The following is a 24455-nucleotide window of genomic DNA, read 5'->3' on the forward strand; positions in this document are numbered from 1 at the left end:
ATCCCTGGGTGGCGCAGCGGTTTAGCGCCTGTCTTTGGCCCAGGGCGTGATCCTGGAGACCCGGGATCGAATCCCACATCGGGCTCCCGGTGCATGGAGCCTGCTTCTCCCTCTGCCTGTGTCTCTGCCTCTCTCTCTCTGTGTGTGTGACTATCATAAATAAATAAAATTAAAAAAAAAATTTAAGGTGGTGGCTGTAAGTTAACAGCGGGGCAAGGCACAGGGAGGTGGGGAGGGAGATTATTACTGATTTTGGTTCCACTCAAAGAAACCTTCCCCCAAGAGACAGGACAACAGAAGGGAGGGAAGTCCAGGCTATGGTATGCTCATTTATTCAAAATGTCTTTATTGAAACAGAATGATAGAGCAAGAAAGAATGAGGTCTGGGAGGATGTCTTTGGGCGCAGGATGATGCCCAGACCTAGTGATTACACTGTGGAGCTCGCTCCCTGTCCCCTGACTCTTGCCAAGGAAGTGAACACAAAGCAGCAGGGAGGAGATGGGGGTGGGGACAGCCCTCTGAGCCCTCCTTGATGGCTGGCGTGAGGTGCCTCTCAGTCTCCTGGGCAGCCCTGCCTTCCTCACCAGTCCTCCCAATCTGTTTGCCAGGGCCTTATGCCACCTTTCAGTATGAGCCAGCCTCCTGCCAGGGTGCTCAGAGGCCACTCAGAGGGCAGGGTTGGGGGTGGCAAGCAGTGGGACATGGTCACAGCGATTGGGGGGTGGCTGCCGCAGCAGGGAAGGCCGGCGGCACAGCTCCCCATCCCGGAGCACCTCGGGCAGGAGCTTGCGCTTGGTCTCCGGCAGAAGCATGATGCTGAGGATGCAGAGGAGGGCACAGGCTGCCAGCACCACATGCTGCAGGAAGGCTCCATGGCCCATGTGGAGGCGCTGAGCTGGGCCACTCAGCCCTCCAAGAGCCCCCAGTGCCATGATCAGACCCAGGCCTCGGCCCCTGGGAGAGAGGGAGGAGGTACTCAGCCTCTAGCTGTGGGCTAGCCAACCCTTCTCCAGCAGCCTCCCTGCCTCCCTTAGGCCCTTCCTCAGCCAGAGCAGCACTGCTCTCACCGGACAGTGGTAGGGATGACTTCAGAAGCAAGAAGGGTGCTGAGGATGCCAGCAGCTTGGGAGGAGAAGAGGCCAAGGACAGAGAAGGTGGTGATGGCAGCCTCGTTCAGATCTGGAGGACCAAGGGAGGATGTGAACAGAGGTGAGGAGATCATGCTCGGTCTAGGTCCTGGCATCATCCCTTTGGCTCTCTGATCCCATGGCTCTAGCCAGGTGGGCTCTGGGCATCCACTAATTGATTGGGAGAACAGACAGGGTTGTGTGGCTGGGGGAGGGGGGGAGGGGCAGGGAAGGTAGACTGTGGAAGATCTGAGCAGGGTCTGGTCTTGGGAGGCCTATGCCAGGAGCAGTGGCGATTCTGTCTGGAGCACCTCTGCTGGGGTTCCTTTGCTCATCCCACACTGTGGGGAAGGGAGGATGCTCACAATCCCACAGGCCCAGCAGGACAAGGGACGCAATGCCAGTGAGGGTCATCGAGAGTAGCAGGATGCCCCGGCGGCCAAATCGGTCCACGGTGACCCCCAGGAAGACGCAGGCCAGGGCTGCTGTGCCACTGGCTAGTAGGGAACACAGGTAGAAGTCCGATGGGCTCCCTCCTCCTCCCACAGGCTGGTAGCAGTGGCGGATGGCATGGGCAATAAAACTGTGAGAAGGGGGTAAAACAAAGAGGAGTGTCTGAATCCCCATCCACATAGCCTTCCACTGCCCTGGCTGCCCTCTGCAGGGGTCCTCAGGCCTTCCCCACCCAGCCAGCCCCCATTCCAGCTACTGGCCTGGCCCTTGGCTCAGACACCCAGGCTCACTTGGTGAAGCCCAGGATAAGCAGATTTTTCCAGATGTTGCGGTAGTTGAGGAGGGAAGCGAAGGAAAAGGAAGATGTTGCAGGGAGAGGGCAGGTGTTCTCCAGGTCTTTGGGAAAGAGAGAGGAGCTGTCTGTTAGAAGAAACAGCTGAGAACCCAGGGTCATCCCACGTGGGTGGTGGGGACCCTGGGATGTGGCACAGATATAACCATGGAGAAGGTACTATCATGTGTGCATGTGAGGTGTCTATCACCTGTAGGGACCCCTGTCTCTTACCCTGCAGGGCCTCTTGGGCCTCCTCTCCCAACATCTGCCCATGGGGCCGGTTCCGCTCAGCCAGGATCCTCAGCACGGACTGGGCCTCCTCAATCTGTCGCTTCACTATTAGCCACCTTGCAGACTCCAGAAACAGACCAGGCCAGCTAGGGACAGAGTAGGGGTGCACTCTTAGGTCTTCCGTCTCCTGATCCAGGGGTGGGAAACTCCACCTCTGAGGGGCTGGGGCTGGGAAAGGTGGGAACAAGGGGTAGTGGAGAGGAGGAAGGGTCTCCGGGCTAGAGCCAGGCTGGAGGTAGAGGTGGGAATGGCCAGACAACAGGTGGAGGATGATACTAACCCATAAAACAGGAAGAGGATGCAGGGAGCGGTGATCATGCGCTGCAGAAATCGCCAGTCCTTAGAGACAAGGGCCAGGCCCAGGAACAGGAAGTGACCCCCCACCCCCACCAACTCCCCTGCCAGGGCCACCCGAAGCCTCTGGGTTGGGTCGCACAGCTCCAGGCCTAGAGATACAGCAGGGACAGGGAGGAGACGCCAGGGGGAAGGAGGGATGGGAGAGAGAGGGAAGGAGGGACAGAGAGCGAGGTCAGACTCTGAGTGGAGGCTGCAGCCATCACCTCCCACAGACTAACCTCAGAATGGCAAAGAGTGGAGAGACTGTTCAGTCCTCTCTCTTCTCCTGCTCAAACCTAGGAGGACTCAAGGGTCAGAGTCCCTGGTGAGTGAGTGTTCGGCATTCCTACTTTACAGTCCCTCTCACATCAGACTTTTTATCTGACCTGCATTATCAATGCTTGCCCAACCGCATTACAGCTACTCAGGATTTCATTTTTAAATGAGGGACCATTCCCTGACAACAGTGAGTCAAGGGCAAGAAAGGCCTTAAAGATGGGGGGGGGGGGCGGTTTCAGGAGGAGGGGTGTGGAGAGAAGCAAAGTCCCTGGATCCTTCAAAGGCTAGGGCAGAAAGATAGCTGAGATCCTGGACAGCTGAAATTTGGGGCTGAGAAGAGGCTGAGGGGGCCCTAGGGGGGAAGTGGGAACAGCCTGTGTATACAGACAGGTAGGCATGGGCTTCAAGGGAAGGACATCTGGGAAGTTGCCACTCACGCATCAGGTAGACACCAAGGTCAACTCCGGCAAGCAGAAAGCCCAGGAGGAATCGGAGGGCCATGACACCTGTGGAGGAGCCTGCGGCAGCCCCTCCCACTCCACAGGGCCCCACCAGCCCCAAAGTCAGCAGCACAATCCCTCGACGGCCGAACCTGGAAAGTGGGAAGGGCCTCTGGTCACCCAGACTCCCTGGAAAAGGAGTTGCCGGGTAGGACCCAGCTGCCCACTTCAGAGCTGGAGGTATGAGGATGAGGCCCAGGGGTAAAAAGTTGGACTGGGGGTGGAGAAGATGGGAAGGGATGGGGACCATGGGTAATTGATGTCTGGCTACTGGGCACTGGAGTGTAGCTCTGTAGCTATGCAGGGGATTGACTCTTGTGGATGAGGCTGTTGGTCAGAGACGAGAGCATGGAAGTGAGACCAGCCATTAAAGGAGATTAGATATTGCTTGGGGGACATGGAACCAGTGATCCTTGGGGGATAGAGCTATTGGCCATTGGAGATAGAACTTGTCTTGCTCAGACTGGTCAGAGGAGATGAAGTCATTGATATATGGAGTTGGAACTATAGATCTAGGAAGGCGAGGTCATTGGCTACTTATACATGGGGATAGTATTAGTCAGTGAAGACACAGCTATTGACCTTAGAGGACTGAGTAATTGATTTGGGGGGATGAGGCCATTGTTATATGGGTTGGTTTATGGGTCATTTAATCCATACAGATGTCAGTGGGGATGGGGTCACTTGCCAGAAGATCCACTGATCCATGAGAATAGAACTATTTGTTAACCTATGGGGTAAAACTATTGATCAATGGGGATGATCATTAATCTTTGAAGATTGGAAAATGATCTTTGGGGATAAGGCAATTGATTCATGAAGTGGGGACATTAGTTCTTGGGTGGATGGGGCTATGGGTCAATGAGGAATGAATCTACGGGGATATAAATCCACAAGGATAATCAATAAGCTAGCAGTGAGACCAGGGAAGCCGAGACTATTGGTCAGCAATGGTGCTTACTGACTATGAGTCAGTGAGGACAGGACTACTGATCCTTGGAGGCTGAGCTACTGATCTTTGAGAATAAGACCACTGATCTGTAGGGATGAAGATAGGGGTCACTGATCATTGAGAAGTGGGGCTGATCCTTGAGAGTGAAGCTACTGCCCCAATACAATGGGGTCATTTTTCCATGGAGATGAACTTATTGGTTAATGAAGCTAAGGCTATTGAATTTAAGAGACTGAATTATTGGTTTTTGGGGATGAGGGTATTATTCCATAGGAATGATGCTCTTGGTCTGTGGGAATGAGACCACTAATGCATGATGAGAATGGGCTGTTGACGTGTGGGTTTAGGAACATTTTTCCAACAGGTGTGTGGCTACTGGGCAGTGAGGGCATATTGATTTTGGGATTATTGAATGTTGTGTTGCCTTTGACCTATGGGAGTTGAGCTATTAATCCATTTGGATGGGACTGTAGATGGATGGAGATGAGTCTAATAAGCCATGATGATGGTCAGTGGAGATGGAGCACCTGGTCAGTGGATGGTATCAGGAACCACAGGAATTGGGAGTTTTGATCCCAGGGGAGAGTTACTGGTTGGCAGGGATAAGTTGTTGGTCTTTGAGATAAGGCCACTGATTCATGCGAATTGGGCTTTTGATCTGAAAGGATCTAAGAGCATTGAAGACCATGAGGATGAGACTATTAATCTCTTGGGGGGGGGGTACTATTATGATTATTGGTCTTTGGGGTGGAGTCATTTGTAGTGTTGAACTATATAGGTCATTGGGAATGCGGCTTTTGATATTTAGGAATTAGCATACTGATCTGTAGGAATAACACCATTAAGATGAAGCCCATTGTGTAGATGGGGCTATTACTGGGGATGAGTCTATGAATCTATGAGGGTACAGAGGGAGGTGGTTAGTGATGACAGGGACAATAGAGGACGAGCTAGGACTTTTGATCTGTTTTAGTCAGTGGGGATGGGGCTATAATCTTTGGAGATGAGCCACTGATCCATGGATATGGGGATGGCTAATGGGTGGTATTATTCTCTTGTGCAGAAGAAGTATGCAAGGAGTGTTTCTTGATGGGGAGTGAAGTGAAGGTGAGACAGGGCTGGGGCTGCAGATCATTAAACAGAAGAAGTCCAGAAGACTGCAGAGTCCAGTGAATCCTCTTCGGCCTCCTGCTAAGGCCACCTGCCTGGGCTAGCCACCCTAGCATCCCCTTCTCTCTACCCGCCCTGTCCCCACAGCAGCCCTCACCTGTCCGCAGGGTAGCCCAGGAACAGATAGCCGGAGGCAAAGCCCAGGATGAAGAGGATCTGCTCCAGGATCACCTGCCAGCCCAGGTCACACACTAGATCCCACTGGGGATGTGAGAGGGATATAGCGGGCGTCAGGCCCTATGCTCCCCTCTCCTGGCCCACCCCCAGGCCCGCGGCCCGGCAGGCCGCCTCACCTGGCCGATGGCGTTGGTGGTGAGCACCGGCAACCCGTTATAGTCCCAGTCCTTGAGACAGTGGTTGAAGTCCGGTGGGGCAAAGCCGCTGCACGAGGGGTCCGTACTGGTGACGACGCGGCTGGCAGCGCTGGCTGCTAGGGCCGCGCTGGGGACGCTGACGCCGCTGGCGTTGGGGGTCTGCTCCCAGCCAGAGGCGTTGGGGGCAAAGCCCCCGTAGTGGCAATGCAGTGGGGGCGCCAGGGTGAAGATGGGGTCCGAGGCCAGGCCCAGCGCCACGAAGAGCACGGGCAAGCAGCAGAGGCCGAGCTGCAGCTGCTGGCCGCCGCCCAGCGCCCCCACCTGGGCGAGCAGCGCTTCGAAGCTGAGGGGGCCGGGGGGCACGGCCAGCGACAGGCTGCTGCCCAGGCCGTCGCCGCCCGCGTCGCCCTCCCCCTCCCGCTCGCGCTCGCGCTCGCGCTCACCCTGCAGCTGCTCCGTGGGCACCGCATCTCCGAGGGTCCCGACCTGCTGGGGGGCGGGGGGCAGAAGGGTGAAGCGGAGAAGCGGGGAAAGCCGCAGAGCAGGGGAGGAGGGCGGGCGCGAGGCAGGCGTCAGGGGCGGGGGGCGCGCGGGAGCAGGATGCCGGGCGCGGGCGCGGGGGGATGATGGCGTAGCCCCCGGGGCGCGGGCACTTACTCCGTTGGAGCTGGGGGTGATCTCCACAGTGCTGTCGATTTTGCTGCCGCCCCCGCCATTGGGCTCGGGGGTGCCGGTGGCCACCCGGGGAGCCAGCTTGCCGACTGCAGGGCCCCGCCGCCCTCACCGAAAGGATGCGCTGTCCTCGGGCCCGGTGGGGCGCCGGCTGCGCGGTCAGAGGCCGGAGAGACCCCGCTCTGCAGCTCTGCAGCCGCGGGCGCCTCCTTCGTCTCTGCGATCTCTGCGCCGCTTTCCCCTCCCCTTCCTCCAGACTCTCCTCCCCTTCCCACGTCAGCAGAACCTTCGGTCCAGACTCTTCGTCAGAGGGAGGAAGGGGGGCCAGGGCCCAGGGGCTCTGTCTCTGTTCCCTGGGTCTGCAGGTCATTGCGGTAAAAAGGAAAGAAAGCTGAAGGATAGCAGCTATCCAGGCAGTTGCCAGAGATTCCATCTTTGCTTCCAATTCCTCCTCATCCATCCATCCATCCATCCATCCATCCATCCATCTTCCCATCCATCCACTCATTGTCAGGAAAATTTATTAAGCGTCTATTATGTGCCTGGCCTTGTGCTAGGCTTTGGGGGATGACAGGATGGACAAGGCCACCTTGGAGTAGCTTACTTGGGAGACAGCTGTGTGTACTGGCATCTACAGTTCAGGGTATGCACACGGAGGGCTGGGTTGGGCCCTGTACGCAGCCCTGGCTGCCATTCTCTAAATAAGACTGCCCTACCCCCACCTCGGTTGAGTCTTTGTCATTTCTCAAAATCATTTGGCACTGTTTGTTTGTTTGTTTTTGTTTTTTGTTTTGTTTGCCAAATTGGCACTGTTGACCACCGTTTCCTCTAAACACTTTCTTTTTTGGCTACTAAATCTCACACATTCATTCTGTTTCTCTAGCTCTTCTTTTCTCCACGGCAGGCTCGTCCTCCTCTTCACCATCATTCAGGGTCTGCAATCCTGAGGCTTGGTCCTGGATCCCCCTTTAATTTCACCTTGAAATCTCACCCATGCCCATGGCCTCATTCACCCCTGATATAAACGATACAAATCTGATCTCCAGCTCCCACCTCTCTTCTGAGCACCGGATCTCTGAACCTTGGGTGACTCACAGGGACCTCAAACTCAATATATCCAAGACCAAACTTACGCTCTTACCCCTGGAACATGGCAGTCTTCTAGTGCTTCTTTCCCCCCAGTGAATGGTACCCTCATCACTCAACTGTGGCCAGCTGCTCAGGTGACAGCCCTTATGATGCCTCCTCCTTACCCCCATGTCAAATCCTTTACAAAATCCATTTTATTTTCTACAGGTTCTCAGATACTCTGCTTCTCTACATCACTACCACCACTAGTCAAGCTACCTGTTGCCCAGGACTCTTGAGCCTCCTAACTGGTGTTCTGCATCCGCTTCATTTCTGTCCCCTTCCCCATCTGTATTTCTAGTGCAGATGGAGTGATTTTCAAAATGCAGATCTATTCACCTCCTTTTTCTGCTTAACAGACTTCAATGGCTTCTCCTCCTCAACAAGGTAAATGCTAATATTCCAGAAGCATCACATACAGTTTTACATGCTGGATCCCATACTCCCTGGTGCTCCACCTTGCTTCTCTCCCCAGACTGCACTCATTACACTGGCCTTCTTTCATTCAGTTTTCCCAATGCCATAGGGCCCTTGCACAACTTGGTCCTTATGCCTTGAAGGTTTCTCCTCCCTTAGTCAAGTTCTCATCCTTCAGCTCAAGCATACCCACCTCAGAGGAGCCTTCCTTAACCCCTAGAATTGCTACTCAAAGTGATTTACAGAACAGTGCTCCCATGTCATCCAAGAGCTTGTTAGAAATGCAGAATCCAAGACTTTGAATCATAATCTTCCTTTGAACCAGATCCCTAGGTATATGTACATTCAAGTTAAAGACACACTTCTCTAAAAGATTTAATATCTATTAGGTATTTAATATCTATTTTCTAGTCTAAGGTTAAGGACTAGAAAGGGGTGTCCTGTTAGCCTCAGCCGGAAAATCGATTGCCTCTTCTCTCCACTGCACAATACACTTCCAATTTGTCTCCTCTGTTCAGATATTTTCCAAATACGGGACCTCTAATATGTTAAGCAGCTTCCCACTTCCCACTGCTCCCCTACCCCAAATCATTTCAGTATCTCTTTAGGATTTATTTTGGTGCTGTCACAGCCAACATTCCTTGGGTATTTGTTTGTCGGTGTCCTTGTGTCTGTCCTGGAATTATTATTTTTAAAAATATTTTATTTATTCACGAGACACACACGGAGAGGCAGACACAGGCAGAGGGAGAATCAGGCTCCCCACAGGGAGCCCCGATGCAGGACTTGATCCCGGGACTCCAGGGATCAACCACTGACCCACCCAGGCATCCTTGTCCTGGAGTTATACATAATAAACTTTATGTGGCACTGGGCCATTTACAGGCATTTTATTGTTATGGCCTCACAATCCTGTGAGACCATTATGATCACCCTCTTATTAAAGATAAAGCCTGGACTCAAAGGGACTGACAAGATTTACTTGCAGATAGGCACAAGGCAGATCTGGGACTTGCATTGAAACCTCTATTTCCAGGTTGATCTCTTGACATTCTTTTTGGGAGATGATGAAAAATAGCCCTGATATAAATCTTCAACCCCCAAGGGTAAGTTTGGGTGACCCCAGAATCTGGAAGTGAATTTTCTTTGAGTGAAATGAGAAAGAAGGAACCCAAAATGGAGAAGGCAAATGCATAGAGCGGGGCAAGAGACTCATATTGTGATTGAAGTTTGGGGTGCCTCTAATCCAGTCACAGTGCCAAGGTGTCATCTGGGGAAAGCACAAATGAAGCAATAGATCGGTGGCTTGGACTTCTTCCTGTGGTAAGTGCCTGGAGTGATCTTCCATCTAAGCCATGGCTTGTCAATTTCACCAAAGCTTGAGGACTATGGACTAATGACACATTGCATTCATTTGGTCCCTCAGCTCTTCCTGAAGGATGGTCAGCAGGAGGCCTGGGAAGGGGGATTTAAGGAGCCAGACCTTCTTGGGTTAACATAAGAGAGGGCACCCACAAGGAGAGGTTAGCCAGCAGCACTTTCCAGTTGGCCAGAGTGCTCCTGTGGCGCTAAGCTGAAGACAGACCTTCACTGGGGTGATCTCTTCAGCATGGCACCTTTCAAGGTTCTCGTGAGGCCAATCTCTCCACACGTGCACCTCTCTAATGATATCATGTGATGATGAAGTCTTGGAGGAAAGGCCACCAGTCAGTAATCAGTGTCTGCCTTCTGGGAATGCTGGTTCTCAGACTCTCTTTGGGGCTCTTATCCCTGGGCCCTCAGCTATCACCTCTCAACCATCCTGTCCAAAGTCTCCTTCAACAGCCTCTCCCTCAACCAGTTAGTCCCTCACATCACCCTGCTTATTTTGTTATTTACTTATTTTAACTGACTCGGTTATATTCACCCCACTCCACAATGTACCCTCAGGACTGTGCTCGGCACATCATGGGAGCTGAAGCCCGCCGAATGAATAGTTGTTGAAAATAAGAGCAAAACCTCCCCCCAAACCCAAGGACATTCTGTCCACAGTATGTGTCCTGTAGGTTTGGCCAAGGGGCATCAGGCCCGGCCCCTTCCCCAAGCACCCAAGAAGCAGAATCAGAGAACCAGAGAGCAGGGCTTACTGAGGCCCAACTCCGTCCTGCCTCCTGGGGAGAGGAGCCCTCGGGCCTCTCCCAGACCTCCACCTTCTGCGCAGTCAACGTCCTGCCCTCAGCCTCAGCTGACAGTGAGGTGCTGATGTTTTAGAGCCAAGAACCAGGACAAGACAGAGGTTCCAAGTGACCCAAGGTTTCAGTCACCTGATTTCTGTGGGGCCAAGTTTCCAGAGGTGGGTGGCAGTGTTGTGACCAAGAACCTCCACCCCAGGCCGAGGGAAGAGACCAGTTCCTCCCTGCCCCAAAGGGCCCGGCACCTGCCCCTGACAAAGCAGGGAATAATATTAAATATAAATAATTTATACAAAACGGCTCGTACAAAAAGCTGCGGGAGGGGGAGGGACATCTCTGTGAGAGACTGAGAAGACCAGAAAGATGATCCCACCTCTCCTGGTCCCTAAAACAGAGCTCTCTGGCTGCCCAAGGCCCAAAAGGGGTAGGCAGGAGAGGGGCAGAGCAGGGCTGAGGGGCCCTCAGGGGGCCAGGCTGGAGAGCAGAGTGGTGAATTGCAAGGCCTGCCCGGCCAGCTCTGCCACGCGCTGTGCCATTTCTTGGGCTGCAGGGTGGGACGGGTAGCCCAGGGCGGCCCCCTTGACAGCCAGCACGGCGGCCCGCAATGCCTGGCCCAGCGCCGTACCTGCAGCCCCAACCTGCACTCGCAGAGGGGCGGAGGCTGCCAGCCGGCCCAGAGTGTCCCCAACAAACACCAAGCGGTGAGCGGCCACCACTACCCGCTTGCCATGGGGCACGAAGAGGCGTGGGGGCTGGTTGGCCTGGGTGCTGGCCATCAGGGCCGCCACGGCTGCCTGCAGTGCTGAGTAGTGGCTCTGGCACTGCCCTGCGTAGAAGTGCAGGAGCTGCAGATCTCCGGTGGGCAGATCCAGTGGCTCCCCTGGGGACAGGGCCTCCTGAGGGTGAGAGGAGTGGTTGGTGGGCAGGTTCTCAAAAGTGCTACTTTTACAATTGCTTCCTCCCTCCCCCCTCCTCCCCCCTTCCCTTCCTTTGCTCCTCATTCCTTCTTTTTTACCTGGGCTCTTCCCTCTGCCCATCAGAAAATCTAAATTCTCATTGCCAGTGGCAGAAAGTGCCCGGAGTCGATGTCAGATCAATCTGGATTCAAACTATTGCCAACAAATCTCTGAACTTGTTTCCTTATCTCTAAAATGGGGAGGTCCAGTATCAACAAAACGTGAACCACATGTGTAATAAACTTTTTTCTAGTAGCCATGTTAAAAAAAGTAAAAAGATCTAACTCCAGATATAAAAAGTGTTATAATTTCAACATGTAATCAATATAAAAATTACTGACTTTTTTTCATACTAAGTCTGCAAAATCTGATGTGTGGTTTCTATTTACAGGGCCTTTCAATTCAGACAAGCCACATTTCCAGTGCTCAATAGCCGTGTGTGGCCAGCCACCGCCCATATTGAGTAGTCAGTTCTAGTCTCCGCCTCCCAAGGCTGCAGGGCAGTTAATGCCACAGGTTGAAGGGGCCTAGAACAGAACTAGAACAGAACGTCGCACACCACGAGCACTGTACGGGTACTAACGGTGGCTGTGATTAGTGCTGACACATGCGATGCACTTGGCACAGGGTCTGCACTTGGTAACTACCCGATAAACCGTAGCTACTATACTTAGGACCATTCTAGACAGTCCAGGAGACCACCTCACTTTTCCCAAGGCCCAGAGAGATTAACTGGTGACCTCAGGGCTCCTGGCTTCTTACTGGTGGAGCTGGGATTAGAAGCCAGGTCTCTTAGGAACCCAGGAATTCAGTTGGAAGGAGCCTGGGAAGGCCCCCCGACTAGCTCTGACCCACAGTCCAAAATTCTCTCTGCTTCCCTGGCTGCTTGGTTTCCTAATTCCTCTGCAACACATTCTTTCCCCGCTTTCTGAATTCCTGATATCCTTTCCCAGGTTCCAGCTCCTTCCTGCTGAATTCTCACTCCTCTCAACTGCAGCTCCACCTCACTGAGTTCTTATCCCCATCCTAATCTCTCTCCCCGGCTGGTTCCTCCTCCCTGTGCCCCTTCTCCAGGGCCATCTGCACAGGGTTACCTGCTGCTCTGGTGGCCCCCTCTCCAGCAGTTCAGGATCCCCTGGGAAGGCTTTATCCAGGGGCCTAGATCCCTGAGCTTTATCCATGCCCTGTGGGAGGGATCAGGGTCTCAGTGCAGGGGTGGGGGAGCAGGGCAAGTGGCCCCCAATCTTATTCCTGCCCCTCCCCTCCCTTCCCCAGGTCTCTCCCGCCATCAGAGGTTGCAGTCCCTTGAGAGCTGAGTTCTGGTGGGAGGGTCAGATGGCTTGCGGACCTCAGGCTGGGTTTAGGAGTGTGGCCCTGGTACAAGTGATGGGGCCTAGTACTGGGGTCCCAGGGCATAGGGTGAAGGGCTAGTGGAGAGAGGAAGGAGGAAAGGGAGGGTCCCTCTGGGCCCCATGCCTCCTCACTCCTCCCTCTGGTTATCTTGGGGTCATTTCTGATGGGGCTGGTGGGAGATGAGCTCACCTTCAGGTGGACATAGTCGTACTCCTCGGCCATCGGGATGCCCTCATACTCATTGCGGTGTCCTGCTGGATCGTCCTCTACCTCCTCACTCACTGGATCCCCCTCAGCCTTGGGGCCCCCATAGCCAGGCAGGCGGGGTGGGGGTGGGGGTAGAGGCCGGTCCTGGATGCTGCCTTTCCGGCCTGGTGCAGGAGATGGAGCTGGGGAAGGGCTGGGGGCCTCAGAGACAGGCAGGGCAGGCAGAGGGCGACGGGATAGGCTCTCAGCTGAGGGTAAGCGGGGCCTGTGTGGGAGTGGGGGGCTTCTGGCCAGAAGCAGGGCCAAGGTGTCCAGGTCATTGGAGGCCGAGGCTCCTGGGGGCTCTGGAGAAGGAGGTGCCTCTGGCCCCAGCAGGGGCACATCGTAGATGCCCTCATCAGTGCCTCCACGTTCCCCATCTGCTAGCAGTTCCTCTGGCGCTTCGTACAGATTGAGCACGGCTGATGCCCGTTTCAGGTTGGAAGGGGCAGCGTAGAGGGGGGGCTCTGGTTCCCGGCCCCACTCCCACTCCAGATCCGGTTCCAGCTCTGATGGTGGCTTTGGGGCCAAAGGCACATCATAGGGAGCTTCATCCTCTCCAGGGGACTGCGGGGCAACCAGGGCCAGAGGGCGTGTAAAGGAGGCAGGGGAGTCATAGGGACCACTGGAGGGAACTCGGAGGGCAGCAGGGGGCACATCATAGACCTGGAGAGGGAGCAGAGTCACCGGTTATCCTCAGACTCAGCACTGGATGCCCACGGAGCCCTCAGTTCCCTGCCCAACACACACGTGGACACCCAGCCCTCACCTCCAAGGCATCTCCGGGGGCAGCCGGTTGGGTCCCACTCCCTCTGGGGACTTTGTAGATGGGATCAGGGGAGGGCGGGCAGGGTCCGGCTGGTGGTCCTAAGGTAGGACAGAGCCGAGCTGGGGGTGGCACCACATATACCTGGGGGGTCAAGGCAAATGGGTGGATCAGGAGTGGAGACCAGGGAAGCAGATAATGTATGCCTTAGAGGAGCTTACACCCCTTCCATCCCCCGCCCTGTACCAATGGGGAAGGGTTGGCAAGCAGGTTTCACATGGCACAGGATCTGTGAAGAGCTGTGGTTTCAGGGATCACCCTGCCCAACTTCGCTGCAGGTACCAGTGGAGGGGAATGGGACTCTTCTGGCTTGGGGTTGGTAGGGCTCCAGCTCTCACCTCCTGGTCCTCATTGCTGTGCTCTGGGGCTGGATATGGTGAGCCAGGCTGGGCTGGGGGCACCTGGGTGAGGCTGGGCTGGGGTGCCGTGCCAGCAGGAAGGAGCTTCACTCTGTTGGCGGGCACAATGCCCTGTTGGCCATGCAGAGAGCAGAGGCACCAGCCGTCTAGCCCACCAGCGCCCTCCCTCTGCAGTACCCGTAGAACGTCCCCTCGGCGAAAGGACAGCTCCTGGGGGGACTCAGCAGTGTTGTCGTAGAGTGCCCGGGCCAGCTGGGCCTGGTGGGTGAGGTGGAAGTGGGGAGAGGGGTCTCACACATGTATCAGGTCATCAGGCCCTGTGCTCAAAATATTACAGAGCTCCCCATTTCCCTGAAGCTAAAAATCTAAACTCTTCGTGACTGGGTCCTGCCTGGTCTCCAGCTTCATCCCCTGTACTCTTCCTTTCTATTCCCTGAATTAGAGAAATCCTTTCCCACTTCAGGGCCTTTGCACTTGTGGTTTCCTTGGCCCAGAATGCTCTTGCTCTGACTCATCACCTGACTGGTCCCTTTTCATCCTGTAGTTTTGCTTAAGTGTTTCCTTCTCCAAGAGGTCTTTTCTTCCCTCTTCTCCCCACCCCATTCTGTGTCAGTCTCCACCATTGTTTTCTTCCATCATACTTCATACTATTTGCCTATTTCGTTTCTTATCTGTTTCTTCCCTTTCCCTGTAAGCTCTGGGAGAACAGGATGGCTATACTCGTAAGCCCCTACAAAAAGGCTTTACCTGGAATTGGGCCTCAATGAACCTATGTCAAGTGAATTTCCTCCAAGGCCACGAGAAAGCCCTGAGAAGGCCCACCTCCGTCACGTTCCCTGTTTTCCAGGCAGCATCTCCCCACCCCTGTCCCTGCCCCAAGCAGGTTAGACTGAGTGGCAGCAGAGACCCACCAATTTGAGAGAGCCTGGGAAAAACCCAACACAGATAGTGCCTCGGCAGAAAAAGGAAGAAAAGAAAAACTGAAGCAATTGTTTTATTCTCAGTCTTAGCAAATAAGGTTCTATCAGAGGAAGCTGAAGTTACCATGGAGAGGAGAAGAGTATACATGCTACTGCGTGTGTGTCTGTGTGTGTATAGATGGGTAGCTAGCAGGCCAAGAGCAAACATTTATCAGCCTGTTGCCAGTTGTGTCTGGTAGGGACATCTAAGCTTTGTTGCTTCGAGAGTCACCTGCTCAGGTGGTTAGTCACAGATACCAAGTGCAAATTATGTGTCCAGACACTGCAAGTCTTTATGCTAATCATCTCATCTCATTTAATCTCAAAACATCCTTATGAAGAAGGAGCCATCATTATCCCCATTTGAAAAGGCTAGGACAGAGAGGGTAGGACTCTGCCCGCAACAGAGAGTGGGTGCTGCTGGTGGAGGTGACCTGAACTTCAGGCTGTCTGACCCCAGAGCCCACGCTCTCAAACCCTGCCCCTGCCCCACTGCCTCCAAAATCACAAACAGGAGGTTCTACTTTTTTTCTTCTGTTAGTAACTTAACCACTTGGTTAAGTATATAGTCCATGACTCAAACATGACTCAAGCACATATGAAGTCTTCATTATACCTAATTTTGCTTTGTCAGTCACCCCTCATAGGGCTCTGGTTCCATGTTGTCCTTTGGTAGAAAAACTTACACGACTCACAGTATCAAAAAAATATTCTGGTTTGATTATGCTTGTTAAGTGACTGTGCCTACTGGCAGGATTCCAGGCAGTGATGGTGGAGAGCAAGTGGTTAGGCATCACTGAGCAGGTAATCCATGTTAGCTGACGAATTCAGGAAAACATCTCAAGCTAAAGATCTCTAGCAGGCTGCATTTGGCCCCCAAGGCCCTGGAGAGGAGGCCCTGCTCAGCCAGCATGAGTACATGTTCCTCTTAATTGGCATTTCCCTGGAGTGGAAAGGTGGTCCAGCCCTCATGGTGTGGGGATTTTAACAACAGACTGGCTTTTCCTTTTGCCTGGTTCCAAACTCATCAAACCATTTTCTGAGTATATTTTGGATTCTAAAAGGATATTGTCCCACAGAAAGAAAACATGCTAACCAGATGGCACAAATTCCTGTGCAAATTAGAAATTAGTGCTTTGGGGGGCTCCCAAAGCAATTGCAAATTAGAAATTAGTGCTTTGGGGGGCTCCTGGGTGGCTCAGTGGGTTAAGCGTCTGTCTTCGGCTCTGGTTGTGATCTCAAGGTCCTGGGAAAGAGCCCTGCATTGCACTGTCTCCCTGCTCAGCGGGAAGTCTTCTCCTCCCTCTCCCTCTGCCCGTGCCTCTACTCCTGCTCTCTCTCTCTCTCTCAAATAAATAAATAAATAAATAAATAAATAAATAAATAAATAATTTTAAAAGAAGAAGTAGTAGTAGTGGAAGAAGAAGAAATAATTAGTGCTTTGGATTAGGAAGGGGGACTCGGACCCGGGGCTGAGTCCTGGCTGTCTTTTTCTAGCTGGGTGACTTTGGGCAGGTTGTTTGACCTTCCCAAGCCTTGGTTTCCTGCTTTGTAGAATTCCATGGCCATATCCAAATATCCATTTCTGGATAATAACAGCACTGTCTTTACAGGATTGTCTCGAGGACTGGAAGAGATAATGCATCAAACAACAAAGCTTAGGGCCAGCACAGAGGCCAGCACATATTCAATAAATATTAGCTGTTATTAGGATCCTAAGTTTGATTAGCATAAATGCCACCCCCACCTCTAGGTAAAAAGAAAACTCCTCCTGGGACTACAAAGCCAACCAGTGGACCAGCTAGCTCCTGAGCCAGCATCTTTTCATCAGAGTATCCCCACTATTTTCAGGACACCCCCCGCCCCCCCCCCCAGGCTCTGAGTGAAGATCTTCTCACCATCATACCGATTGAGATATGAGACCAAAGGAGTTTGGTCTTAGAGGGAGTGAAAAACTGAACTTGCCCTTGAGGGGTATGGGAGGATGTCTGGAGCCATGCTTCTCGGCTTGCCAGCCTCATAGTGCTCCTTCCCAGAGTCCCCATTAGGAGGGGACCAGAGAGTAAGCGGCAGCCTTACATTCCTGGGGAATCACAGGGTCTAGGGAAGGGTGGAGAGGGGACAGAATTGCTTGGATCCAGACTATAAGGCATGCTGGACAGAAAGAGGTGGGGCTGTGTGAAGAGCTCCTCCTTGTGTTAAGGTTTGAATTCAGTCCAGTGGGGCCAAACCTCTGAGACAAGCAAGGAACCCAAGCCAGAGTTGCTGATAGACTGATTGATGATGGGTGTGGCCACCTCTGCTCTACCCCCTCCTCAGGGACCCAGCTGAGGGAGTGGCTGCCTTAACTGGGGGGTGGCAGTGGGCCTGACACTCTCTGGGAGGCCTCCTCCCACTGTCCCATCATGCCAGCTGCCTCCTCCCTTTGTCCCCAGAAAGTGGCCAGAGGCTGGCTGACATCACCTCTCCTCCTCCCTCTATTTTCTCTCTCTCTCCCAGCCTAATCTCCCTCTTTTGCTCTATTTCCCCCCTTCCCTCCATCCTTCCCCTAGAGAAGGGCCTCTTTGGCCTCTCCCACTCTCCTGGAACCACCGCTGTTCCTTCATTCCCCTCCCAAACTTTTCCTTGCCTCCCAGTCACAAGCCCCTGCCAACCACCGGTAGCCATCTGTTCCCTCCCATAAAACAGCAGACAGGACTGGGGCTGGGCTTGCTCCCTCCCCTCCATCCAGGGGTAGCCTCTAGAAAGAAAAAGAGGAGAATGGGGAGGAGGAGGGGAGAAGGTGGCACCTAGACCGAGAAGGAGTTAGGGATGGAGAGGGAGAAACGGAAACAAAAGTGGGGGTGAGGGGAGGACACAGCCTTTCGGAGAAAGGGCCCAGGCAAAGAGACAAAGCGAAGGCAGAAATATAAAGTGACAGGAGTGCAGGGCAGACCGTGAGGGCCCAAGGCCTGCAGCCTCCTCAGCCCGGTGGACTCACCGACGTGGCTACGGCCATGGCCTTGGCCTCCCGCGCGGCCTGCTCCAGGCCGAGCTCGGTTTCGCTGACTTCAGCAGCGGCCGCCCCGGACCATGGAGGCGGCCCCCGGCTGCGGCGCCTGAGTCGTGGCCTCCGCGGAGGTTGGAGGAGGAGAAAGCAAACCCACAAAACTCCCCAAATGGGAGGCAGCTTGGCAGGGCAGGAGGAGGAGCGGGGCGGGCCGGGGCGTCGCTGCGGGACCTCATCCAAGGGCGCGCGCCCCGTGCCGTCCCGGGGGCCGCGGGCGGGCCAGGCCCCCGGAGCTGCGTGCGCTGGGCCGCGGTGGGCCCCCGGGCCGCATGGGCGAAGGCTCCCTCTCGGGGCCGCGCTCGACGCCTCGCCGGCCGCCCGGGACCGCCCCGAGCGCTGGGAGAAGCCGCCGGGGCGGTTGGGCCGGACGGGCGAGTTCAGGGGCCGACCCTCCGCCCCCGGGGCCGCTGCGGGGAGCGGGGCTCCCAGGGCCGCGGTCGGGGCGGCCCAGCTGCGAGGGGTGGGGCGAGCGCGCCCCGAGACGTTCGCCCCTTTTCAGACTCGCCCAGGTTGGCACCCACGGCCCCGGGGCGCGTGGCCGTTGGGCGGCGTCGCCCAAGTGGCTGCGCTCGGCCCAGACACTCGCGCCCCCGGCGGCCAGGCAGGGTCACCCTCCGCACGCCCGGGGCCCTGGGGCGCCGCGACGGGGCCTCGCTCCCCGCACGCGGGCTCGGCCCGAAGGGGCGCGACGGCCTTCCCCACCCGCGGCCCGGCCCGCCCGCGCGCCGCCGCCCCCCGCCCGCCCGCGCACCCTCCGCAGGGCCCCGCGGCGCGCCCCGGAGCTCGGGGCCGCTCCCAGGGTCTCTGGGGACCGAGAGAAAGGCCACAGAGCAAAAGCAGCAGCAAAGAGAAGGCGAAGGAGCAGGAGCCGGGGTCCTGTGGACTCGCCTGGAGGGGGGCGGGCGGAGACACCGGGGGGCTGCGAAAGCTCCGGGGATCGCGCGGGGCCTTCGGGCTCAGCCCCGCGCGCGCGCCGCTCCCCTTTCCTCCCCTCCCCGGGCTCCCGGCTCCCTCTCGGGGAAGCTCCTTTCTCCTCCCTTCGGGCCCTCTGGGCTCCGGCGCGGGGCTCCGGTCCTGGGGATTAAAAGAAAGGAGGGAGGGGGGAAAGGGAGGGGAAGGGAAGGGGCGGAGGAGAAAGGAGGACGAACCCTCCAAAGGCGGGTGTTGAGTTTCAGCTCGGGACCCTCGGGCCAAACCGCACGCCCCCTCCCGGGCCCTCGCGGCTGCGCCTCTTCCTCCCGACGTCGCGGCGGACCTGCGGCGCGGGGGTGCGCTCCCTCGGGGGGGCGTCCCTCGCCCGCCACGCCCCCGCTCTGCCCCGCCAGCCCCGCGGGTCCCGCGCGTCTCTCAGCGGCCCTTGCAGGAGCCCCACGTCTGTCCCGTGGGAGGCAGCGCGCTCCCTCCTCCTTTCTGGGGTCCTCAGCGAGCCTCTCTCCTCCCTTGGCATTGTCTCCGCACAGGCACTGGGGTTGGCCGGCCGATCCTGGCGGGGGGGGGGGGGGGGTGTGGGTACGCGAGCCGGGGTCTGAGGCTGGACAGGGATTCTGGCCCTGGCAGAGAACAGGAGCCTGGTCCCAGACCTGCGGGCGGGCGGGCTGTGCCGCCTCTTCCACTCCTCTACCAGCCCTGGCCTGTCCCCGGCCCTCACTCTGGCTCACTCTGCTGCCCCGGGGGTGGGGGGTGGGGGGGAGCGAGGACCTGCTAGCACAAAAGGGCAGACCTGTTTCACAGGAGCTGGGATCAGCTGAAAGGACAGGGTTCTTGGGTTCCCACATTTCTCCTTACTGTGTGCCGTTTCCCTCCAGCTGCCCCCATCTCCTGCTTCTTCCTTTTGGGGCACACCTCAAGGCCTCTGAGGCTGGAAGGGAGCTTTCCTTTTTCCACTTTTGAGGTTCCTGGTATTTAAAAAGTGAGATGCCAAAAAAGATTGAGAAGCTGTAGTAGATTTTTAGTGTTTACGTTTAACGAATTAACACCTCAAATGCATAAATCAGACAATGACTGTATAACCTTATCCGGAGATAACATCAGAAGTCTAATTTAAGAGGCTCTGTGAACCTGAGGCCTTGAACAGATGCTCCCTTCCTTCTCTCCTGACATTCTCTAGGCCCACACTTCCGGGCATTTCTTAGGAGGGAAGGGGGCTATCTGGCCTGGCTCCCCCTCCCTGACACCTAGGCACTTGTGAAGAAGCAGAGGTGAGAAGTGGGACCTATGGGGTGGGTTAGGAAGAGATTCTGGGGTGAACGTGCGGTAGGACAGTACAGTATGGGTTCTAGGCTTGGCTCACAGATGGGGGCAGACCTGAACGTGGCCCTAGGAACTCTGAATAGACTTAGACCCCTTAGGGGGTACTTGGGTGACTCAGTGGGTTGAGCAACTGCCTTCGGCTCAACTCATGATCCCAGGGTCCTGGGATAGAGTCCCACATCAGGTTCTCTGCTCAGTAGGGAGCCTGCTTCTCCCTCTCCCTCTGCCTACCACTCTGCCGGCTTGTGCATGTTCTCTCTGTCAAATAAATAAAATCTTAAGAAAACAAACAAACAAACAAACCCTTAGGATAGTGGAAGAACTTATAAATTTCCAGATGGATCTGAAGGGAGAGCTCCAGCCCAGTCCAATCTCCTCCAGACCTGAGCCCTGAGGGGGGTCTGGGTGGGGGGCTGGCTGCCTGGAACACAGACATTCAGCGACTGGGGAGTGACCTTAGGATGCTCTGCAGGAGGGGTGGGGGACACGGAAAATGACTGTCAAGGCAAACTGGGACCCAAGATGGAGATGGGCAGGAAATCCAATTCCCAAAGATGAATGCTCAGACAGCCACAAGGCAGCCAGAAGGGGCTAGGCAGGAAAGAAGAGCAAGGACCAGGAAAAATGGTGGTTTGGGATGTTGGGCATTGGGGCCTACTGGCCGTTGCTCAGTCCTGGGGAGATAAATGTAGGTGAGGTGGGAATCCCTGGGTGGCTCAGCGGTTTAGCGCCTGCCTTTGGCCCAGGGCGTGATCCTGGAGTCCAGGGATCGAGTCCCACATTGGACTCCTTGCATGGAGCCTGCTTCTCCTTCTGCCTATATCTCTGCCTCTCTCTCTCTCTCTCTCTCTCTTTCTCTGTGTGTGTGTGTGTGTGTGTGTGTATCTCTCAAGAAGAATAAATAAAAATCTTAAAAAAAAAAATGTAGGTGAGGAGGAGCAGCATACAAACCTGAAGGAAAACAAGACTGTGCTTCTGGAGAGCCCAGGCACGGAAAGGACCTGGTCAGACTTGGGAATAGATCCTGGTTTATTAGCTGTATGACCTTGGTCAAGTTATATAACATCTCAGAGTCTCAGCTCCTCATCTGCAGCAGAGTCTTTGGTGAAGAGTAAATATACGTAAAATGCCTAGCACAGAGATCTCCCTCCCTGTACCCCCCACAACTTGAACTTTCATAAAAACTGAAAGTGTTTCTTTGTTGAGGCCAGGAGGAGCCTTTTCCTGTCCTTTATCTCATCTCTGCCATCTCCTCTTCAGAGGTTTAAGGCGATTCTACTTTGTTCAGGGAGGCTCTGGGCTCTAGGTGAGGTTGGATAAAACCCAGCTGGACAGTTAGAGCCTGAGTGGGAGGTGGGAGCGGAGGTGGGGCTGGGGTGGGGTGGGGGGGTTGGGGGGCAGCCTCAGGTGGCCTGGCCCTCAGGCTTCAGGGCTGCCCCAGGCCATATTCATAAGGTAGCAAGGAGGGAAACGCCCCATCTGGCTTTCTGGGGTCCACTTTCTCTTCATCTCCCAGGAGGGCCGACTGCTGCTTTCTTCCATCCCATATCATGACCTCCTTGGCCTGTTTTTGCTCCTCCTGCTGCTCAAAACTCAGGCACTCAGGATTTCCAGTTTTCCTCTCTTGGAAGCCCACAGCACCCAGATTGCCTGGGTTCTAAATCCTGGTTTCAACGCTGATTAGTGACCTTGGCATGACCTTTTGGAGCCTCTGGTTCCCTGTCCGTAAAGTGGGATAATAATGAAACCATAGCATCAGGCTTTTTTTAAAAATTTAATTAATTAATTTATTTATTTATTTATTCATGAGAGACACAGAGAGAGGCAGAAACACAGGCAGAGGGAGAAGCAGGCTCTATGCAGGAAGCCCGATGCGGGACTCGATCCCGGGACTCCGGGATCACGCCCGGGGCCAAAGGCAGGTGCTAGACCGCTGAGCCATCCGGGCGTCCCAGCATCAGGCTTTTTATCAGGATTAAGAGATTTCCGAGAACAGCAAACAGCGCCTGGCCCATGCTGTATAAATGTTGGATGAAAGCAACCATTATTATTGTTATATGATGCCAGCCCTATGGGGGCAGCAGAAGGTCAAGGACAGAGGGCATGGTCTTGAGAAACTCACATCATAGATCAAGCTTGAATCCAGTCAGGACCTTCCCCCTGATCTTGGAGTAAATCCAAATGCTCTGCCATACCTGGTAGGACCCTCTGTGATGTGGCCCCTGCCCACCTCTTTACCTGTCTCATCCTGCTCTGCCCTCATCACGTGTTTCCCATGCGTGTTGTCCTGTCTGGTTCTCAGCTCCTCCCAGCTCTTTCCCACCTGTAGTTCTCTGCCTGTCCCACTGCCTCTGCCTAGACCACCCTTCCCCCACGTGCTTTCCATCATCCTGTCAAATTCTTCATCTTCAGAAAGGCCTTCTCTGGCTTTCCACGTTTGAGCAGGATACTCCTTCCACCCCCCTGAGCCTCCTGTCTCATAACACTGTTGCATTTTCATCATGACACTAATATTATCAGAAATTATCTGGTTTCCTTGTTTATCGATTTGTCTCCTCCTAAAATGTAAGCCTGAGGAGACAGAGATCTGATCTGGCTTGTCCTCCTCTGTACCCTCAGCATTCAGAAGAGTGCCTGGCATATACTGATGCTCGGTAAATGGCTGGTGAGTGGATGAATGAGCAGGGCAACCATGACTGTAGGACAAGTCTGAGTAAGCACAGGGCCCTCCATGGGTGGGTATGAGCCCTGGCCCGGGCAGGGAGGTGCAGGGCCTTTTGTCTATTTCACCCAGATTTTCCATGTGTCTTCCAGGGCAGACAAGATTTGCTCTTTCTTTCCTTTCTTTCTTTCTTTCTTTCTTTCTTTCTTTCTTTCTTTCTTTCTTTCTTCTTTCTTTTTCTTTCTTTTAGACTTATTTATTTGAGAGAGAGAGAGAGAAAGAGAGACAGAGTGGGCAGAGGGAAAGAATCTCAAGCAGACTTCCAGCTGAGCATGGAGCCTGACTTGGGGCTCGATCTCATGACCTTGAGATCATGATTCCAGCAAAAACCAAGAGTCAGGCACTTAACTGACTGAGACACCCAGGCGCTCCAGCCAGGGCTCTCTTTGAAGGAAGGCTCCTAAGCCCAAGCCTCTTTGTAACTTGAGGCGATGCGACAAATAACTTAGCAATCAGTACCATCATCATTTACTAATCAGGACACGGGAGCCTAGAGGCCCCCCCATCTAGGCCAGGTATTCAGTGGCTGGATCAAAGGTAGGTTGTGATACAGGAGGTGCCCCAGCCTGAGGACAGCATGGATTTACCAGCAGGGGCAGAAGTATTTGAGCCTTTTAACTGCTGTTGCTTGGCCCTCACATCAGGTGTGTGCAGATGAGCTGCAGCAAGACTCTGCTGAATCCTGTGGTTTCAGTAGTATTTCTGGAGCTGAGGTCCAGAGCAACTGAGCTGGTTGGTGGTTTTGTGGTCAACCATGGTTACCCCCTCAAAACCGAAAACTAAAAAATCTACAAGCACTTCTACAAATGAGGAGAAAGGTCCAGGGAGGGCCCAAGGTCAAGAAATGACCAGAGGCAGGGCAGGACTTTCAAAGCAGCAGGGGAGGAGTCCGGTGTCTTTCTGTGGAAGAGAAGGACAGCCACATTCTAGCATCCTGCAACCCCCTGGGGTCTTTCCTAGCCAAGGGTGGGGATGCCTTCCATCCCCTCTCTCCTGCCCTTCCCTGCTGGGTGCTGATAACCTCCTCCCTGGGGCTCAGCCAACCCCCTCTGGCTATAGGGCCATGCCCAGGCAAGTGAGGACAGGTGTGGAGTGAACTTTCCTTTGCTTCCCCCTCCAGTGTTCCCATTGCCACCCATATCTCCCCACACCCCCAAGGATTCCCTGGAAGCTGAAGTGACTCAGGGATTCCAAAATGAGTTCCCTGAGGAGGAAACCCTCTGGAAAATGTTTCTCATGGCAGGGAATCACCCAAAGGAATCCCACAGAGCGGCTGGTGAGATAAGGACAGAGGCTGAACAAACTGGAGGGGGTGGGGTACTTGTGACTCAGAGCACAGGTTCTCAGGTCACAACTGATCACCACAGTGGGAGAAAGGCCAGCTCTGGGGGCAACTGTGTGCTCACAGGGGCCTTCCCTCTGCTCTTTAGGGCTTTCCTCAGAGGATATCCTGGTACAGAGGCAGGAGACACCCCAAAGGCTTCTCCTGAAAGGCAGTGTGGGTCTCTGGCAGCATCAACAGTTGAACCAAGCAACTGGAATCAGTTCTGGCTCTTTCCAGCACCCCCTCCTGGACAGGGCCAAGATGGG

General features: G+C 54.8%; 2 protein-coding genes across 7 annotated transcripts; both read right to left on the bottom strand.

The window, feature by feature from the left end:
• Positions 1–321: 321 nt before the first annotated feature.
• On the bottom strand, positions 322–6788 carry SLC22A17 (solute carrier family 22 member 17). Of its 2 annotated transcripts, none has more exons than XM_072761214.1 (10): positions 6415–6788; positions 5737–6246; positions 5541–5644; positions 3259–3413; positions 2487–2652; positions 2147–2292; positions 1872–1977; positions 1494–1711; positions 1069–1180; positions 322–955 (listed from the first exon to the last, which is right to left on the bottom strand). In XM_072761214.1, the coding sequence occupies exons 4-10, from the start codon at positions 3320–3322 to the stop codon at positions 667–669; spliced, it is 1101 nt and encodes a 366-aa protein (XP_072617315.1). In that variant the 5' UTR covers positions 3323–3413; positions 5541–5644; positions 5737–6246; positions 6415–6788; the 3' UTR covers positions 322–666. The 2 variants fall into 2 exon arrangements, with proteins under 2 accessions (XP_072617315.1, XP_072617316.1); XM_072761215.1 differs by having other exon boundaries at positions 5737–6243; positions 6415–6702.
• Positions 6706–18377, bottom strand: EFS (embryonal Fyn-associated substrate). 5 transcript variants are annotated; one of them, XM_026007540.2, is made up of 7 exons: positions 17825–18343; positions 13865–14143; positions 13470–13610; positions 12644–13366; positions 12196–12285; positions 10771–11041; positions 6706–6788 (listed from the first exon to the last, which is right to left on the bottom strand). In XM_026007540.2, exons 1-7 carry the CDS (start codon positions 17840–17842, stop codon positions 6706–6708), a joined length of 1605 nt encoding a protein of 534 aa, XP_025863325.1. In that variant the 5' UTR covers positions 17843–18343. The 5 variants fall into 5 exon arrangements, with proteins under 5 accessions (XP_025863325.1, XP_025863324.1, XP_025863326.1 ...); XM_026007539.2 differs by lacking the exon at positions 6706–6788 and having other exon boundaries at positions 8342–11041; XM_026007541.2 differs by lacking the exons at positions 6706–6788; positions 13865–14143 and having other exon boundaries at positions 8342–11041; positions 17825–18377.
• Positions 18378–24455: the final 6078 nt, after the last annotated feature.

This window comes from Vulpes vulpes, chromosome 6 (assembly GCF_048418805.1).
Source record: "Vulpes vulpes isolate BD-2025 chromosome 6, VulVul3, whole genome shotgun sequence".
NCBI classification, from domain to species: domain Eukaryota; kingdom Metazoa; phylum Chordata; class Mammalia; order Carnivora; family Canidae; genus Vulpes; species Vulpes vulpes.

Excerpts from the sequence above, each read along its gene's own strand:
- SLC22A17 (XM_072761214.1), bottom strand. The coding sequence starts at position 3,322 with ATGGCCCTCCGATTCCTCCTGGGCTTTCTGCTTGCCGGAGTTGACCTT. Across the intron at positions 2,653-3,258 it reads CCTTGGTGTCTACCTGATGC|GCCTGGAGCTGTGCGACCCA; the intron begins GTGAGTGGCAAC and ends CTGTATCTCTAG. Across the intron at positions 1,712-1,871 it reads CTTATCCTGGGCTTCACCAA|TTTTATTGCCCATGCCATCC; the intron begins GTGAGCCTGGGT and ends CCCTTCTCACAG.
- EFS (XM_026007539.2), bottom strand. Across the intron at positions 12,286-12,643 it reads ACGACTATGTCCACCTGAAG|GGCATGGATAAAGCTCAGGG; the intron begins GTGAGCTCATCT and ends TCCCTCCCACAG. Across the intron at positions 11,042-12,195 it reads GGGGGCCACCAGAGCAGCAG|GAGGCCCTGTCCCCAGGGGA; the intron begins GTAACCCTGTGC and ends TCTCACCCTCAG.